The following is a 17,715-nucleotide window of genomic DNA, read 5'->3' on the forward strand; positions in this document are numbered from 1 at the left end:
TAATGAGGACTCTTGAGCACACTGTAACACTAATGAGGACTCTAGAGCACACTGTAGCACTAATGAGGACTCTAGAGCACACTGGAGCACTAATGAGGACTCTAGAGCACATTGGATCACTAATGAGGACTCTAGAGCACACTGGAGCACTAATGAGGACTCTAGAGCACACTGGAGCACTAATGAGGACTCTAGAGCACACTGGAGCACTAATGAGGACTCTAGAGCACACTGGAGCACTAATGAGGACTCTAGAGCACACTGGAGCACTAATGAGGACTCTAGAGCACACTAGAGCACTAATGAGGACTCTAGAGCACATTGGATCACTAATGAGGGCTCAAGAGTTCTAATGAAGACACTAGAGCACACTAGAGCACTAATGAGGACTCTAGAGCACTAATGAGGACTCTAGAGCACACTAGAGTACTAATGAGGACTCTAGAGCACACTAGAGTACTAATGAGGACTCTAGAGCACTAATGAGGACACTAGAGCACTAATAAGGACTCTAGAGCACACTAGAGCACTAATAAGGACTCTAGAGCACACTAGAGTACTAATGAGGACTCTAGAGCACTAATGAGGACTCTAGAGCACTAATGAGGACTCTAGAGCACAAATGAGGACTGACCTGGGTGGTGGCAGAGCGCGGCTCTGTGAGGGAGGAGTCTCGAGCCTCCAGGACCAGGGTGTACCGGGACACAGACTCCCGGTCCAGCCGCGCGATGGACCGGATGATCCCGGTCCATTCCTCCACCATGAAGACCCCAGCACCGCCCTCTACCAGGGAGTACCTGTGGACGGGTCGAGGGTTAGCACTGGACAGTTCCCTGCAGGTGACGGGTCTCTCTAGACGGCTGGCAAGGGTATAGGGTCAGTCTTGACAGCTGGCTAGGGTATACGATGGTGACAAGGGGGAGGAGGACCCTGGTGTTGACATGGGGGGAGGACCCTGGTGTTGACAAGGGGGGAGGACCCTGGTGTTGACAAGGGGGAGGAGGACCCTGGTGTTGACAAGGGGGAGGACCCTGGTGTTGACAAGGAGGAGGACCCTGGTGTTGACAAGGGGGGAGGAGGACCCTGGTGTTGACAAGGGGGGAGGACCCTGGTGTTGACAAGGGGGAGGAGGACCCTGGTGTTGACAAGGGGGAGGACCCTGGTGTTGACAAGGAGGAGGACCCTGGTGTTGACAAGGGGGGAGGACCCTGGTGTTGACAAGGGGGGAGGACCCTGGTGTTGACAAGGGGGGAGGAGGACCCTGGTGTTGACAAGGAGGAGGACCCTGGTGTTGACAAGGGGGGAGGAGGACCCTGGTGTTGACAAGGGGGGAGGACCCTGGTGTTGACAAGGGGGGAGGAGGACCCTGGTGTTGACTAGGGGGGAGGACCCTGGTGTTGACAAGGGGGAGGACCCTGATGTTGACAAGGGGGGAGGACCCCGGTGTTGACTAGGGGGGAGGACCCTGGTGTTGACAAGGGGGAGGAGGACCCTGGTGTTGACAAGGGGGGAGGACCCTGGTGTTGACAAGGAGGAGGACCCTGGTGTTGACAAGGAGGAGGACCCTGGTGTTGACAAGGGGGGAGGACCCTGGTGTTGACAAGGGGGAGGACCCTGGTGTTGACAAGGGGGAGGACCCTGGTGTTGACAAGGAGGAGGACCCTGGTGTTGACAAGGTGGAGGACCCTGGTGTTGACAAGGGGGGAGGACCCTGGTGTTGACAAGGGGGGAGGACCCTGGTGTTGACAAGGAGGAGGACCCTGGTGTTGACAAGGGGGAGGACCCTGGTGTTGACAAGGGGGAGGACCCTGGTGTTGACAAGGAGGAGGACCCTGGTGTTGACAAGGGGGAAGAGGACCCTGGTGTTGACAAGGAGGAGGACCCTGGTGTTGACAAGGTGGAGGACCCTGGTGTTGACAAGGGGGGAGGACCCTGGTGTTGACAAGGGGGAAGGACCCTGGTGTTGACAAGGAGGAGGACCCTGGTGTTGACAAGGAGGAGGACCCTGGTGTTGACAAGGGGGGAGGAGGACCCTGGTGTTGACAAGGGGGGAGGACCCTGGTGTTGACAAGGAGGATGACCCTGGTGTTGACAAGGGGGGAGGAGCCTGGTGTTGACAAGGAGGAGGACCCTGGTGTTGACAAAGGGGAAGAGGACCCTGGTGTTGACAAGGAGGAGGTCCCTGGTGTTGACAAGGGGGAGGAGGACCCTGGTGTTGACAAGGAGGAGGACCCTGGTGTTGACAAGGGGGGAGGAGCCTGGTGTTGACAAGGAGGAGGACCCTGGTGTTGACAAGGGGGAAGAGGACCCTGGTGTTGACAAGGAGGAGGACCCTGGTGTTGACAAGGGGGAGGAGGACCCTGGTGTTGACAAGGAGGAGGACCCTGGTGTTGACAAGAGGGGAGGAGCCTGGTGTTGACAAGGAGGACCCTGGTGTTGACAAGGGGGAGGAGGACCCTGGTGTTGACAAGGGGGAGGAGGATCCTGGTGTTGACAAGGGGGGAGGACCCTGGTGTTGACAAGGAGGAAGACCCTGGTGTTGACAAGGAGGAGGACCCTGGTGTTGACAAGGGGGAAGAGGACCCTGGTGTTGACAAGGAGGAGGACCCTGGTGTTGACAAGGAGGAGGACCCTGGTGTTGACAAGGTGGAGGACCCTGGTGTTGACAAGGGGGGAGGACCCTGGTGTTGACAAGGGGGGAGGACCCTGGTGTTGACAAGGGGGAAGAGGACCCTGGTGTTGACAAGGAGGAGGACCCTGGTGTTGACAAGGGGGGAGGACCCTGGTGTTGACAAGGAGGAGGACCCTGGTGTTGACAAGGAGGAGGACCCTGGTGTTGACAAGGGGGAGGACCCTGGTGTTGACAAGGAGGAGGACCCTGGTGTTGACAAGGAGGAGGACCCTGGTGTTGACAAGGAGGAGGACCCTGGTGTTGACAAGGGGGGAGGAGCCTGGTGTTGACAAGGAGGAGGACCCTGGTGTTGACAAAGGGGAGGACCCTGGTGTTGACAAGGGGGGAGGACCCTGGTGTTGACAAGGGGGGAGGAGGACCCTGGTGTTGACTAGGGGGGAGGACCCTGGTGTTGACAAGGGGGAAGAGGACCCTGGTGTTGACAAGGAGGAGGACCCTGGTGTTGACAAGGGGGGAGGACCCTGGTGTTGACAAGGGGGGAGGACCCTGGTGTTGACAAGGAGGAGGACCCTGGTGTTGACAAGGGGGGAGGACCCTGGTGTTGACAAGGGGGGAGGACCCTGGTGTTGACAAGGGGGAGGACCCTGGTGTTGACAAGGGGGGAGGACCCTGGTGTTGACAAGGGGGAGGACCCTGGTGTTGACAAGGGGGGAGGAGTACCCTGGTGTTGACAAGGGGGGAGGACCCTGGTGTTGACAAGGGGGGAGGAGGACCCTGGTGTTGACTTGGGGGGAGGACCCTGGTGTTGACAAGGGGGGAGGAGTACCCTGGTGTTGACAAGGAGGGAGGACCCTGGTGTTGACAAGGGGGGAGGAGGACCCTGGTGTTGACTAGGGGGGAGGACCCTGGTGTTGACAAGGGGGGAGGACCCTGGTGTTGACAAGGGGGAGGACCCTGGTGTTGACAAGGGGGGAGGACCCTGGTGTTGACAAGGGGGGAGGAGGACCCTGGTGTTGACAAGGGGGGAGGACCCTGGTGTTGACAAGGGGGAGGACCCTGGTGTTGACAAGGGGGGAGGAGGACCCTGGTGTTGACAAGGGGGGGGAGGACCCTGGTGTTGACAAGGGGGAGGAGAACCCTGGTGTTGACAAGGGGGAGGACCCTGGTGTTGACAAGGGGGAGGACTCTGGTGTTGACAAGGGGGGAGGAGCCTGGTGTTGACAAGGAGGAGGACCCTGGTGTTGACAAAGGGGAGGACGCTGGTGTTGGCATGGAGGAGGACCCTGGAGTTGACAAGGGGGAGGAGAACCCTGGTGTTGACAAGGGGGAGGACCCTGGTGTTGACAAAGGGGAGGACCCTGGTGTTGACAAGGGGGAGGAGGACCCTGGTGTTGACAAGGGGGAGGACAATGGTGTTGACAAGGAGGAGGACCCTGGTGTTGACAAGGGGGAGGAGGACCCTGGTGTTGACAAGGGGGAGGACCCTGGTGTTGACAAGGGGGGAGGAGGACAATGGTGTTGACAAGGAGGAGGACCCTGGTGTTGACAAGGGGGAGGACCATGGTGTTGACAAGGGGGGAGGAGGACCCTGGTGTTGACAAAGGGGAGGACCCTGGTGTTGACAAGGGGGGAGGACCCTGGTGTTGACAATTGGAAGGACCCTGGTGTTGACAAGGGGGAGGAGAACCCTGGTGTTGACAAGGGGGAGGTCCCTGGTGTTGACAAGGGGGAGGAGAACCCTGGTGTTGACAAGGGGGGAGGAGGACAATGGTGTTGACAAGGAGGAGGACCCTGGTGTTGACAAGGGGGAGATCCCTGGTGTTGACAAGGGGGAGGAGAACCCTGGTGTTGACAAGGGGGGAGGAGGACCCTGGTGTTGACAAGGGGGAGGACCCTGGTGTTGACAAGGGGGAGGAGAACCCTGGTGTTGACAAGGGGGAGGACCCTGGTGTTGACAAGGGGGAGGACCCTGGTGTTGACAAGGGGGGAGGAGGACCCTGGTGTTGACAAGGGGGGGGAGGACCCTGGTGTTGACAAGGGGGAGGAGAACCCTGGTGTTGACAAGGGGGAGGACCCTGGTGTTGACAAGGGGGAGGACTCTGGTGTTGACAAGGGGGGAGGAGCCTGGTGTTGACAAGGAGGAGGACCCTGGTGTTGACAAAGGGGAGGACCCTGGTGTTGGCATGGAGGAGGACCCTGGAGTTGACAAGGGGGAGGAGAACCCTGGTGTTGACAAGGGGGAGGACCCTGGTGTTGACAAAGGGGAGGACCCTGGTGTTGACAAGGGGGAGGAGGACCCTGGTGTTGACAAGGGGGAGGACAATGGTGTTGACAAGGAGGAGGACCCTGGTGTTGACAAGGGGGAGGAGGACCCTGGTGTTGACAAGGGGGAGGACCCTGGTGTTGACAAGGGGGGAGGAGGACAATGGTGTTGACAAGGAGGAGGACCCTGGTGTTGACAAGGGGGAGGACCATGGTGTTGACAAGGGGGGAGGAGGACCCTGGTGTTGACAAAGGGGAGGACCCTGGTGTTGACAAGGGGGAGGAGAACCCTGGTGTTGACAAGGGGGAGGTCCATGGTGTTGACAAGGGGGAGGAGAACCCTGGTGTTGACAAGGGGGGAGGAGGACAATGGTGTTGACAAGGAGGAGGACCCTGGTGTTGACAAGGGGGAGATCCCTGGTGTTGACAAGGGGGAGGAGAACCCTGGTGTTGACAAGGGGGGAGGAGGACCCTGGTGTTGACAAGGGGGAGGACCCTGGTGTTGACAAGGGGGAGGAGAACCCTGGTGTTGACAAGGGGGAGGTCCCTGGTGTTGACAAGGGGGAGGAGAACCCTGGTGTTGACAAGGAGGAGGACCCTGGTGTTGACAAGGGGGAGGACCCTGGTGTTGACAAGAGGGGAGGAGGACCCTGGTGTTGACAAGGGGGGGGGGACCCTGGTGTTGACAAGGGGGAGGAGGACCCTGGTGTTGACTAGGGGGGAGGACCCTGGTGTTGACAAGGGGGAGGAGGACCCTGGTGTTGACAAGGGGGGGGAGGACCCTGGTGTTGACAAGGGGGGGACCCTGGTGTTGACAAGGGGGAGGACCCTGGTGTTGACAAGGGGGAGGACCCTGGTGTTGACAAGGAGGAGGACCCTGGTGTTGACAAGGTGGAGGACCCTGGTGTTGACAAGGAAGAGGACCCCGGTGTTGACAAGGGGGAGGACCCTGGTGTTGACAAGGGGGGGAGGAGGACCCTGGTGTTGACAAGGGGGAGGACCCTTGTGTTGACAAGGTGGAGGACCCTGGTGTTGACAAGGGGGAGGACCCTGGTGTTGACAAGGAGGACCCTGGTGTTGACAAGGTGGGAGGACCCTGGTGTTGACAAGGGGGAGGACCCTGGTGTTGACAAGGGGGAGGACCCTGGTGTTGACAAGGGGGAGGAGGACCCTGGTGTTGACAAGGAGGAGGAGGACCCTGGTGTTGACAAGAGGGTTGGGGCAGACGGTAGACCCGGCGCAGGAGACATGAGCAAGACCTACCTGATCTTAGCGTTGGTGCCGGCGTCGCTGTCGGTGGCCACCACCACAATGACCTGCGTGTCGGGCGCCACGGACTCGCTCACCACGGCCTCGTACTGCTCCTTGTCGAACCTCGGCGCGTGGTCGTTCTCGTCCTGCACCAGCACGGAGATGGTGCCCGTGCCCGTCAGTCTGGGCGTGCCTGCAACCGTGCAACACCTGTCTGTCATGCTGTCAACACTGTGTTGGTCAGTACCAGTCATCTCTCTCTCTCTCTCGCTCTCTCTCTGGCTCTCTCTGGCTCTCTCTCTCTCTCTCTCTCTCTCTCTCTCTCTCTCTCTCTCTCTCTCTCTCTCTCTCTCTCTCTCTCTCTCTCTCTCTCGCTCTCTCTCTCAGTCTCTCTCTCTCTCTCTCTCTCTCTCAGTCTCTCTTTCTCTCTCTCTCTCTCTCAGTCTCTCTCTCTCTCAGTCTCTCTCTCTCTCAGTCTCTCTCTCTCTCAGTCTCTCTCTCTCTCAGTCTCTCTCTCTCTCAGTCTCTCTCTCAGTCTCTCTCGCTCTCTCTCTCTCTCTACACATGGGGTTAAAGAGTTGGGATGGAACGATGGGAAAGGAATGTAAGGTGCCCAACCGTGTGGTCCATTGGGGGATTGAACTCCGACTTGCAGAACGCGAGCTTCCTGCTGTACTGACTGGTGTTAATTGCTTCCAGATGTAAATATAGTATCAGACAACAAATATTATCAACGGTTTTGCGAGAGATCAACAATCTCTGCTAGTTACATCAATACACAATGAATCAAACAGCTTGTTGAACAATTTTGTTAACAAACATTTGAACTAATTGTTATGAGTGTGTCAGGAGCCGTAAGAACAGTTGACACGAGGAGACACTTTACGCTGATGAGTGTTGCATCACAACACATGAGGCAACATGTGTCATAACTCTTCATAACTCCGTAATCAAGGCAATGAGAGAGAAATGTCAGGGAACATGTCATTTTCTTATTGTAGGAGCACCCTAGGGAGCACCCCAGGGAGCACCCCAGGGAGCACCCTAGGGAGCACCCCAGGGAGCACCCCCAGGGAGCACCCCAGGGAGCACCCCCAGGGAGCACCCCCAGGGAGCACCCTAGGGAGCACCCCAGGGAGCACCCTAGGGAGCACCCCAGGGAGCACCCTAGGGAGCACCCCAGGGAGCACCCCAGGGAGCACCCTAGGGAGCACCCCAGGGAGCACCCTAGGGAGCACCCCAGGGAGCACCCCAGGGAGCACCCTAGGGAGCACCCCAGGGAGCACCCTAGGGAGCACCCCCAGGGAGCACCCTAGGGAGCACCCTAGGGAGCACCCCAGGGAGCACCCTAGGGAGCACCCCAGGGAGCACCCTAGGGAGCACCCCAGGGAGCACCCCAGGGAGCACCCCAGGGAGCACCCCAGGGAGCACCCCCAGGGAGCACCCCAGGGAGCACCCCAGGGAGCACCCCAGGGAGCACCCTAGGGAGCACCCCAGGGAGCACCCCAGGGAGCACCCCCAGGGAGCACCCCAGGGAGCACCCCAGGGAGCACCCTAGGGAGCACCCCAGGGAGCACCCCAGGGAGCACCCCAGGGAGCACCCCCAGGGAGCACCCCAGGGAGCACCCCAGGGAGCACCCTAGGGAGCACCCCAGGGAGCACCCTAGGGAGCACCCTAGGGAGCACCCCAGGGAGCACCCCAGGGAGCACCCTAGGGAGCACCCCAGGGAGCACCCCAGGGAGCACCCCAGGGAGCACCCCCAGGGAGCACCCCAGGGAGCACCCCAGGGAGCACCCCCAGGGAGCACCCCAGGGAGCACCCCAGGGAGCACCCCCAGGGAGCACCCTAGGGAGCACCCCAGGGAGCACCCCAGGGAGCACCCCAGGGAGCACCCCCAGGGAGCACCCCAGGGAGCACCCCAGGGAGCACCCCAGGGAGCACCCCAGGGAGCACCCCAGGGAGCACCCCAGGGAGCACCCCAGGGAGCACCCTAGGGAGCACCCCAGGGAGCACCCCAGGGAGCACCCCCAGGGAGCACCCCCAGGGAGCACCCCAGGGAGCACCCCCAGGGAGCACCCCCAGGGAGCACCCCAGGGAGCACCCCAGGGAGCACCCCAGGGAGCACCCTAGGGAGCACCCCAGGGAGTACCCCAGGGAGTACCCCAGGGAGCACCCCAGGGAGCACCCCAGGGAGCACCCCAGGGAGCACCCCAGGGAGCACCCTAGGGAGCACCCCAGGGAGCACCCCAGGGAGCACCCCAGGGAGCACCCTAGGGAGCACCCCAGGGAGCACCCTAGGGAGCACCCCAGGGAGCACCCCAGGGAGCACCCCAGGGAGCACCCTAGGGAGCACCCCAGGGAGCACCCCAGGGAGCACCCTAGGGAGCACCCCCAGGGAGCACCCCAGGGAGCACCCTAGGGAGCACCCCCAGGGAGCACCCCAGGGAGCACCCCCAGGGAGCACCCCAGGGAGCACCCCAGGGAGCACCCCAGGGAGCACCCTAGGGAGCACCCCAGGGAGCACCCCAGGGAGCACCCCAGGGAGCACCCCAGGGAGCACCCCAGGGAGCACCCCAGGGAGCACCCCAGGGAGCACCCCAGGGAGCACCCTAGGGAGCACCCTAGGGAGCACCCCAGGGAGCACCCCAGGGAGCACCCTAGGGAGCACCCCAGGGAGCACCCCCAGGGAGCACCCCAGGGAGCACATGGGTAAGGTGGCCATGTATACACCGGGGAACACATGGGTAAAGAGTGCCTTATGGAAAGCAACAGTGGTGAACATCTTATCTCATCGCCACGTGAGGCATTAAGCCTGAGAGAGGTTCCTGTCTAGCCTCACACTACTGACACAGGTGAGTACTAGGTGAGTACTGGGTGAGTACCAGGTGAGTACTGGGTGAGTACAGGCCACGTGAACCTGGCCTCGAGGTACGGGTTAAGATAAGATTCTCTCCCGGCGATGTAAACCTTTATTGATTCCGTGTGCCCCGCGTGTCTCTGGAGAGAGAGCTGCTCTAAGAGCGGATTTCACCGTGTAAATTGCCTCTTTGTTACGTAATGGGGAAAGTGTTACCTGGGTAATGGGAGCTGTGATGATGGTGTAAATAGTGGGTAATGGGGGACCCCACCCTTGACTACCCTTCACTCTCACCTTCACTCATTCATTACTGCTTTTACTATTTATGAACAAACAACGCCCATTGGAAGAACATATATATATTATATATATATATATATATATATATATATATATATATATATATATATATATATATATATATATATATATATATATATATATATATATACACCAGCCTTCCATTCCTCCTCTCATGCATCGCACGACCTCGTCAGAGATATTTTACCTGCAACCCTGAGAGATTCAGCAGGAATACACGATCCTGCTTTCACTGAATGTTCAAATCAGTGGAATGTTCTTGCAGCCCCAGCAACCATTATAGAGCCAACAAAACAACACAAACAGTCCGGCTGGGACCACCCTCTAGTGGAAAAAGTAGCTGATGCCATGCTCAGCGTCGCAACATCAGACAAGGAGAAAGCCCGCCTCAGAGCAGTGCGTGCCCCCCATGCAGGAGACTTCCTCCTGGCAGTACCCATGTCTGCAATGGGCACGCGCCTAGATCCAGAATCCCTTCGTGTAGCAGTGGCCCTCCGCCTTGGTGCCCCAATTCACACTGAATACAAGTGTATTTGCAACAGGGTGGAAGCAGACCAATACGGACTGCATGGGTTGCATTGCAGAAGCACAAAGGGCTGGCATGCAAGACACAACGAGGTCAATGACATCATCAAGAGAAGCCTCGTCTCAGCTGGGTGCCCAGCGGAGAGAGAACCTCGCATCCTAGGGGTCCAAAACCCGGATTTCCCCGCACTTCGCCCTGATGGCATCACCATATACTCATGGAAGGAGGGTAGACAGTTGGTGTGGGACTACACATGTGTATCCACCCTGGCTGACACCTATGTACACTTCGGAGCTGATCAAGCAGGTGGCGCGGCCAACCACAGGGAAACAGCAAAATCACTCAAGTACAGGCGACTGGAAGGTCAATACCTCTTTGTTCCCATAGCGTCTGAGACGCATGGCCCCTGGGGCAAGAGTGCCTTGGGATTTCTCAAGGAATTGGGTTCCAAGCTCATTGGCGTCACCAGAGACCCAAGGGCTTCCAATTTTTTATTTCAGCGTCTCAGTGTGGCGATCCAGAGGGGAAATGCTTGCTGCGTCCTCGGTTCCTGTCCAGAAGCGGAGGAGCTTCAAGAAATCCATAACCTTTAGGCATTTGTCTTGTATGTTTTGTAACCTTTAAATACACAATAAAGGAAAAAAAAAGGGAAGGGGGTGGTAGGAGAAAAGCACACAGAAACTGTATTGGAGGGGATCCACATTCCCTCCAATGCGTTATGTGTGGTTTCCTCCGAGGCTATGGGTCCCCCTTCTTCCAGCCAGAGGTGGTACTCCCTTCCCTATTAAAATATATATATATATATATATATATATATATATATATATATATATATATATATATATATATATATATATATATATATATATATATATATATATATATATATATATATATATATATATATATATATATATATATATATATATATATAATATGTTGTTGAATATGACCGAAAAGGTAAGATTAATAATTCTAACACGAATCTTCTCAACATTTCTTATGTTTTTCTTCACTGTCGGTGGTAATAAAAATAACAATTCTCCGAAATTCATTTTTTAATTGCCTGACGCCTGAACGCGTTTCGTAATTCGTATTACATTTTCAAAGACTTAATTTACACACAAATTCTTCGTACTCATACTCTATTGGATGAGGTGATATGGTACAAAAGTTTTGGGTGAGGTGACAAACACAAGACAGAACACGAAACAATCGGTATACATTGGATAAGTGAACATATGAACGGAAGTAACTGCAGAAGGTCTATTGGCCCATACTTCCTCTTGCTGCTTCCATATTGGTTCGGGGTCTTGAAGTGGGTAGAATATAGTTGTGCATTAATTGGCTGTTGATTGTTGGTGTTGACTTTTTGATGTGTAGTGCCTCGCAGATGTCAAGCCGCCAGCTATCGCCGTACCTATCGATGATTTCTGTGTTGTTTCTTAAGACTTCTCTGGTGATGGTCTGGTTGTAGGAAGAGATTATATGTTCCTTAATGGAGCCCTGTTGCTTATGCATTATGCATAAGCAACAGGGCTCGTTCGTAAGTGCTTGAGTAACTGCTTCGTGAATCTCGTCCCAGATGAAGGAGGCTGCATCACCCAGCCCACATAACGAGGGATGTAACGATGATTCGCCAGCTGGGAGATAACTGGCTTGGCTAACGACACCGGAAGCTTTTGATGTGCTGGTAAACCTCTAAGTTTACGCAGAGGAGAAAGTGGTGGGCAGGCGTGGTGGGGGTTCCGCCCCCTTCACGCGCGGTCACCCTCCACCACAATACAGGGTCACCCTCCACCACAATACAGGGGTCTCCCTCCACCACAATACAGGGTCACCCTCCACCCCAATACAGGGTCACCCTCCACCACAATACAGGGTCACCCTCCACCCCAATACAGGGTCACCCTCCACCCCAATACAGGGTCACCCTCCACCACAATACAGGGTCACCCTCCACCCCAATACAGGGTCACCCTCCACCACAATACAGGGTCACCCTCCACCCCAATACAGGGTCACCCTCCACCCCAATACAGGGTCACCCTCCACCACAATACAGGGTCACCCTCCACCCAAATACAGGGGGTCTCCCTCCACCCCAATACAGGGTCACCCTCCACCCCAATACAGGGTCACCCTCCACCCCAATACAGGGTCACCCTCCACCCCAATACAGGGTCACCCTCCACCACAATACAGGGTCACCCTCCACCACAATACAGGGTCACCCTCCACCCCAATACAGGGTCACCCTCCACCCCAATACAGGGACACCCTCCACCACAATACAGGGTCACCCTCGACCACAATACAGGGTCACCCTCCACCACAATACAGGGTCAGCCTCCACCCCAATACAGGGTCACCCTCCACCCCAATACAGGGTCAGCCTCCACCCCAATACAGGGTCAGCCTCCACCCCAATACAGGGTCACCCTCCACCCCAATACAGGGTCACCCTCCACCCCAATACAGGGTCACCCTCCACCCCAATACAGGGTCACCCTCCACCACAATACAGGGTCACCCTCCACCACAATACAGGGTCAGCCTCCACCCCAATACAGGGTCACCCTCCACCACAATACAGGGTCTCCCTCCACCCCAATACAGGGTCACCCTCCACCACAATACAGGGTCACCCTCCACCCCAATAAAGGGACACCCTCCACCCCAATACAGGGTCACCCTCCACCACAATACAGGGACACCCTCCACCCCAATACAGGGTCACCCTCCACCACAATACAGGGTCACCCTCCACCACAATACAGGGTCTCCCTCCACCCCAATACAGGGTCACCCTCCACCACAATACAGGGTCACCCTCCACCCCAATAAAGGGACACCCTCCACCCCAATACAGGGTCACCCTCCACCACAATACAGGGACACCCTCCACCCCAATACAGGGTCACCCTCCACCACAATACAGGGTCACCCTCCACCACAATACAGGGTCTCCCTCCACCACAATACAGGGTCACCCTCCACCACAATACAGGGTCACCCTCCACCACAATACAGGGTTACCCTCCACCACAATACAGGGTCGCCCTCCACCACAATACAGGGTCACCCTACACCCTAATACAGGGTCATCCTCAACCCCAATACAGGGTCATCCTCCACCACAATACAGGGTCACCCTCCACCACAATACAGGGTCACCCTCCACCACAATACAGGGTCTCCCTCCACCACAATACAGGGTCACCCTCCACCACAATACAGGGTCTCCCTCCACCCCAATACAGGGTCACCCTCCACCACAATACAGGGTCACCCTCCACCACAATACAGGGTCTCCCTCCACCACAATACAGGGTCATCCTCCACCCCAATACAGGGTCATCCTCCACCACAATACAGGGTCACCCTCCACCACAATACAGGGTCAGCCTCCACCCCAATACAGGGTCACCCTCCACCCTAATACAGGGTCATCCTCAACCCCAATACAGGTTTTGGATCCTCTGGCAGGTTAGGATAAGGGCGCTTTAGTACGTCAGTTTCTGGACGTTGGGACACTTCAGGAGGACGGTCTGCTCCCTCAGCGCCTGCTGGACCCCGGCCACAAGGGCGCCGCCCCACACTGGAGTCTTCACCCACAACGCTAACAGGATGGGTGACCATTCCGCCGGGATCCCACCCGGCGTAAATACAGCAATAATTATAGGTCTACTCCTTATCCCACACGAGCCTAGGCCAGCGTGTGATGCAGCGTGCAACTCTGGCCGTCGATGAGCTGAGAGTTGGGTCTGTTTCCCCTTGCGGGAGTCTTGGCTGGAGGATGTTAGTGGTGTGTCTCATCTATGGGGCAAGATGGCGGCGTGACGGACCTTCCTGCCGCTCTCACTGTCTCGCATCGTCTGCTGCAACAGTGTTCCCTTCTCCTCCGGCACCACGCTTGCAAGGACTGCTTGAGCGGGGGCTTGCGGACCACTCTTGCAAAGACTGCTTGAGCGGGGGCTTGCGGACCACGCTTGCAAGGACTGCTTGAGCGGGGGCTTGCGGACCACTCTTGCAAAGACTGCTTGAGCGGGGGCTTGCGGACCACTCTTGCAGGGACTGCTTGAGCGGGGGCTTGCGGACCACTCTTGCAAAGACTGCTTGAGCGGGGGCTTGCGGACCACTCTTGCAAGGACTGCTTGAGCGGGGGCTTGCGGACCACTCTTGCAAAGACTGCTTGAGCGGGGGCTTGCGGACCACTCTTGCAGGGACTGCTTGAGCGGGGGCTTGCGGACCACTCTTGCAGGGACTGCTTGAGCGGGGGCTTGGGGACCACTCTTGCAAGGACTGCTTGAGCGGTGGCTTGGGGACCACTCTTGCAAGGACTGCTTGAGCGGGGGCTTGCGGACCACTCTTGCAGGGACTGCTTGAGCGGGGGCTTGGGGACCACTCTTGCAAGGACTGCTTGAGCGGGGGCTTGGGGACCACTCTAGCAAGGACTGCTTGAGCGGTGGCTTGGGGACCACTCTTGCAAGGACTGCTTGAGCGGGGGCTTGCGGACCACTCTTGCAAAGACTGCTTGAGCGGGGGCTTGCGGACCACTCTTGCAGGGACTGCTTGAGCGGGGGCTTGCGGACCACTCTTGCGAAGACTGCTTGAGCGGGGGCTTGCGGACCACTCTTGCAGGGACTGCTTGAGCGGGGGCTTGGGGACCACTCTTGCAAGGACTGCTTGAGCGGTGGCTTGGGGACCACTCTTGCAAGGACTGCTTGAGCGGGGGCTTGCGGACCACTCTTGCAGGGACTGCTTGAGCGGGGGCTTGGGGACCACTCTTGCAAGGACTGCTTGAGCGGGGGCTTGGGGACCACTCTAGCAAGGACTGCTTGAGCGGTGGCTTGGGGACCACTCTTGCAAGGACTGCTTGAGCGGGGGCTTGCGGACCACTCTTGCAGGGACTGCTTGAGCGGGGGCTTGGGGACCACTCTTGCAAGGACTGCTTGAGCGGGGGCTTGGGAACCACTCTTGCAAGGACTGCTAGAGCGGGGGCTTGCGGACCACTCTTGCAAGGACTGCTTGAGCGGGGGCTTGGGGACCACTCTTGCAAGGACTGCTTGAGCGGGGGCTTGGGGACCACTCTTGCAAGGACTGCTTGAGCGGGGGCTTGCGGACCACTCTTGCAGGGACTGCTTGAGCGGGGGCTTGGGGACCACTCTTGCAAGGACTGCTTGAGCGGGGGCTTGGGGACCACTCTTGCAAGGACTGCTTGAGCGGGGGCTTGCGGACCACTCTTGCAAGGACTGCTTGAGCGGGGGCTTGGGGACCACTCTTGCAAGGACTGCTTGAGCGGGGGCTTGGGGACCACTCTTGCAAGGACTGCTTGAGCGGGGGCTTGGGGACCACTCTTGCAAGGACTGCTTGAGAGGACTGTTTCCACCAGGGAAGCCCAGTACCAACCACCAGGGAAGCCCAGTACCAGCCACCAGGGAAGCCCAGTACCAGCCACCAGGGAAGCCCAGTACCAGCCACCAGGGAAGCCCAGTACCAACCATCAGGGAAGCCCAGTACCAACCCCCAGGGAAGCCCAGTACCAACCACCAGGGAAGCCCAGTACCAACCATCAGGGAAGCCCAGTACCAACCATCAGGGAAGCCCAGTACCAACCATCAGGGAAGCCCAGTACCAACCACCAGGGAAGCCCAGTACCAACCACCAGGGAAGCCCAGTATCAACCATCAGGGAAGCCCAGTACCAACCATCAGGGAAGCCCAGTACCAACCATCAGGGAAGCCCAGTACCATCCATCAGGGAAGCCCAGTACCAACCATCAGGGAAGCCCAGTACCAACCATCAGGGAAGCCCAGTACCAACCATCAGGGAAGCCAAGTACCGTCCATCAGGGAAGCCCAGTACCATCCATCAGGGAAGCCCAGTACCATCCATCAGGGAAGCCCAGTACCAAGCCACCAGGGAAGCCCAGTACCAACCACCAGGGAAGCCCAGTATCAACCATCAGGGAAGCCCAGTACCAACCATCAGGGAAGCCCAGTACCAACCATCAGGGAAGCCCAGTACCAACCATCAGGGAAGCCCAGTACCAACCATCAGGGAAGCCCAGTACCAACCATCAGGGAAGCCCAGTACCAACCATCAGGGAAGCCCAGTACCAACCATCAGGGAAGCCCAGTACCATCCATCAGGGAAGCCCAGTACCATCCATCAGGGAAGCCCAGTACCAAGCCACCAGGGAAGCCCAGTACCATCCATCAGGGAAGCCCAGTACCAAGCCACCAGGGAAGCCCAGTACCAAGCCACCAGGGACGCCCAGTACCAACCACCAGGGAAGCCCAGTACCAACCACCAGGGAAGCCCAGTACCAAGCCACCAGGGACGCCCAGTACCAACCACCAGGGAAGCCCAGTACCAAGCCACCAGGGAAGCCCAGTACCAACCACCAGGGAAGCCCAGTACCAACCACCAGGGAAGCCCAGTACCAACCATCAAGGAAGCCCAGTACCAACCACCAGGGAAGCCCAGTACCAACCACCAGGGAAGCCCAGTACCAACCATCAAGGAAGCCCAGTACCAACCACCAGGGAAGCCCAGTACCAACCACCAGGGAAGCCCAGTACCAACCATCAAGGAAGCCCAGTACCAAGCCACCAGGGAAGCCCAGTACCAACCACCAGGGAAGCCCAGTACCAACCATCAGGGAAGCCCAGTACCAACCATAAGGGAAGCCCAGTACCAACCCCCAGGGAAGCCCAGTACCAACCATCAGGGAAGCCCAGTACCAACCATAAGGGAAGCCCAGTACCAACCATCAGGGAAGCCCAGTACCAACCATAAGGGAAGCCCAGTACCAACCATAAGGGAAGCCCAGTACCAACCATAAGGGAAGCCCAGTACCAACCACCAGGGAAGCCCAGTACCAACCATCAAGGAAGCCCAGTACCAAGCCACCAGGGAAGCCCAGTACCAACCACCAGGGAAGCCCAGTACCAACCATCAGGGAAGCCCAGTACCAACCATAAGGGAAGCCCAGTACCAACCCCCAGGGAAGCCCAGTACCAACCATCAGGGAAGCCCAGTACCAACCATAAGGGAAGCCCAGTACCAACCCCCAGGGAAGCCCAGTACCAACCATAAGGGAAGCCCAGTACCAACCACCAGGGAAGCCCAGTACCAACCATAAGGGAAGCCCAGTACCAACCATAAGGGAAGCCCAGTACCAACCATCAGGGAAGCCCAGTACCAACCATAAGGGAAGCCCAGTACCAACCACCAGGGAAGCCCAGTACCAACCATCAGGGAAGCCAAGTACCAACCATAAGGGTTCACGTATTCTGCTCGACTAATAATTTATTAAACATACAAGACAAGGGAAGTCTGTTCTGTTTACTACCATCCTCCTACCCCAGTCCGTCCTCCAGTCCGTCCTCCAGTCCGTCCTCCAGCTCGTCCTCCAGCCCGTCCCCCAGCCCGTCCACCAGCCCGTCCTCCAGCCCGTCCTCCAGGCAAAGACCCAAAGGTGATTCCATCCACCCGCCAAACCACCCAGGTGTTCATGCAACCCGTCCTCGACTCACGTCCATTCCATCCAGCGGTCGACCCCACAGACGCATTCATAAATTTTTACTTGCTGTTCATTCAAAACGAGAATTTTCTCAAGTATAAATTAATATTATAATATATTAGCATATTGTGCATATATAGGCATAGGTTAGGTTAGGTGTTTAGGTTCTGTTGGCGATTATTTGTATTTGTAGTACGTGGGTGAAGCATTTACAGCGTTGTGGTTCGAACAAAAGTCGTCAGTGAAGCACTTGTTCCGGATATGTTCGAACGTCAGCAGTTGTGAGTCGTGTGTAAACCGCTTTTCATTCATAGACACCTGGGGGATTGGCGGG

General features: G+C 57.4%; 1 protein-coding gene across 1 annotated transcript in view; it reads right to left on the reverse strand.

Annotated features, from left to right (window-relative positions):
- The window catches only part of ft (cadherin-related tumor suppressor fat), a 552,840-nt gene that overhangs the window by 38,251 nt on the left and 496,874 nt on the right, over positions 1 to 17,715 (reverse strand). The window contains exons 8-9 of the mRNA XM_069307072.1: positions 6,158 to 6,338; positions 635 to 797 (exon numbers count right to left, since the gene is read on the reverse strand). Coding sequence (XP_069163173.1) covers positions 635 to 797; positions 6,158 to 6,338 — 344 coding nt within the window. The remainder of the gene's footprint in view (positions 1 to 634; positions 798 to 6,157; positions 6,339 to 17,715) is intronic.

The sequence above is a fragment of the Procambarus clarkii genome, chromosome 59 (assembly GCF_040958095.1).
Source record: "Procambarus clarkii isolate CNS0578487 chromosome 59, FALCON_Pclarkii_2.0, whole genome shotgun sequence".
NCBI classification, from domain to species: Eukaryota; Metazoa; Arthropoda; class Malacostraca; order Decapoda; family Cambaridae; genus Procambarus; species Procambarus clarkii.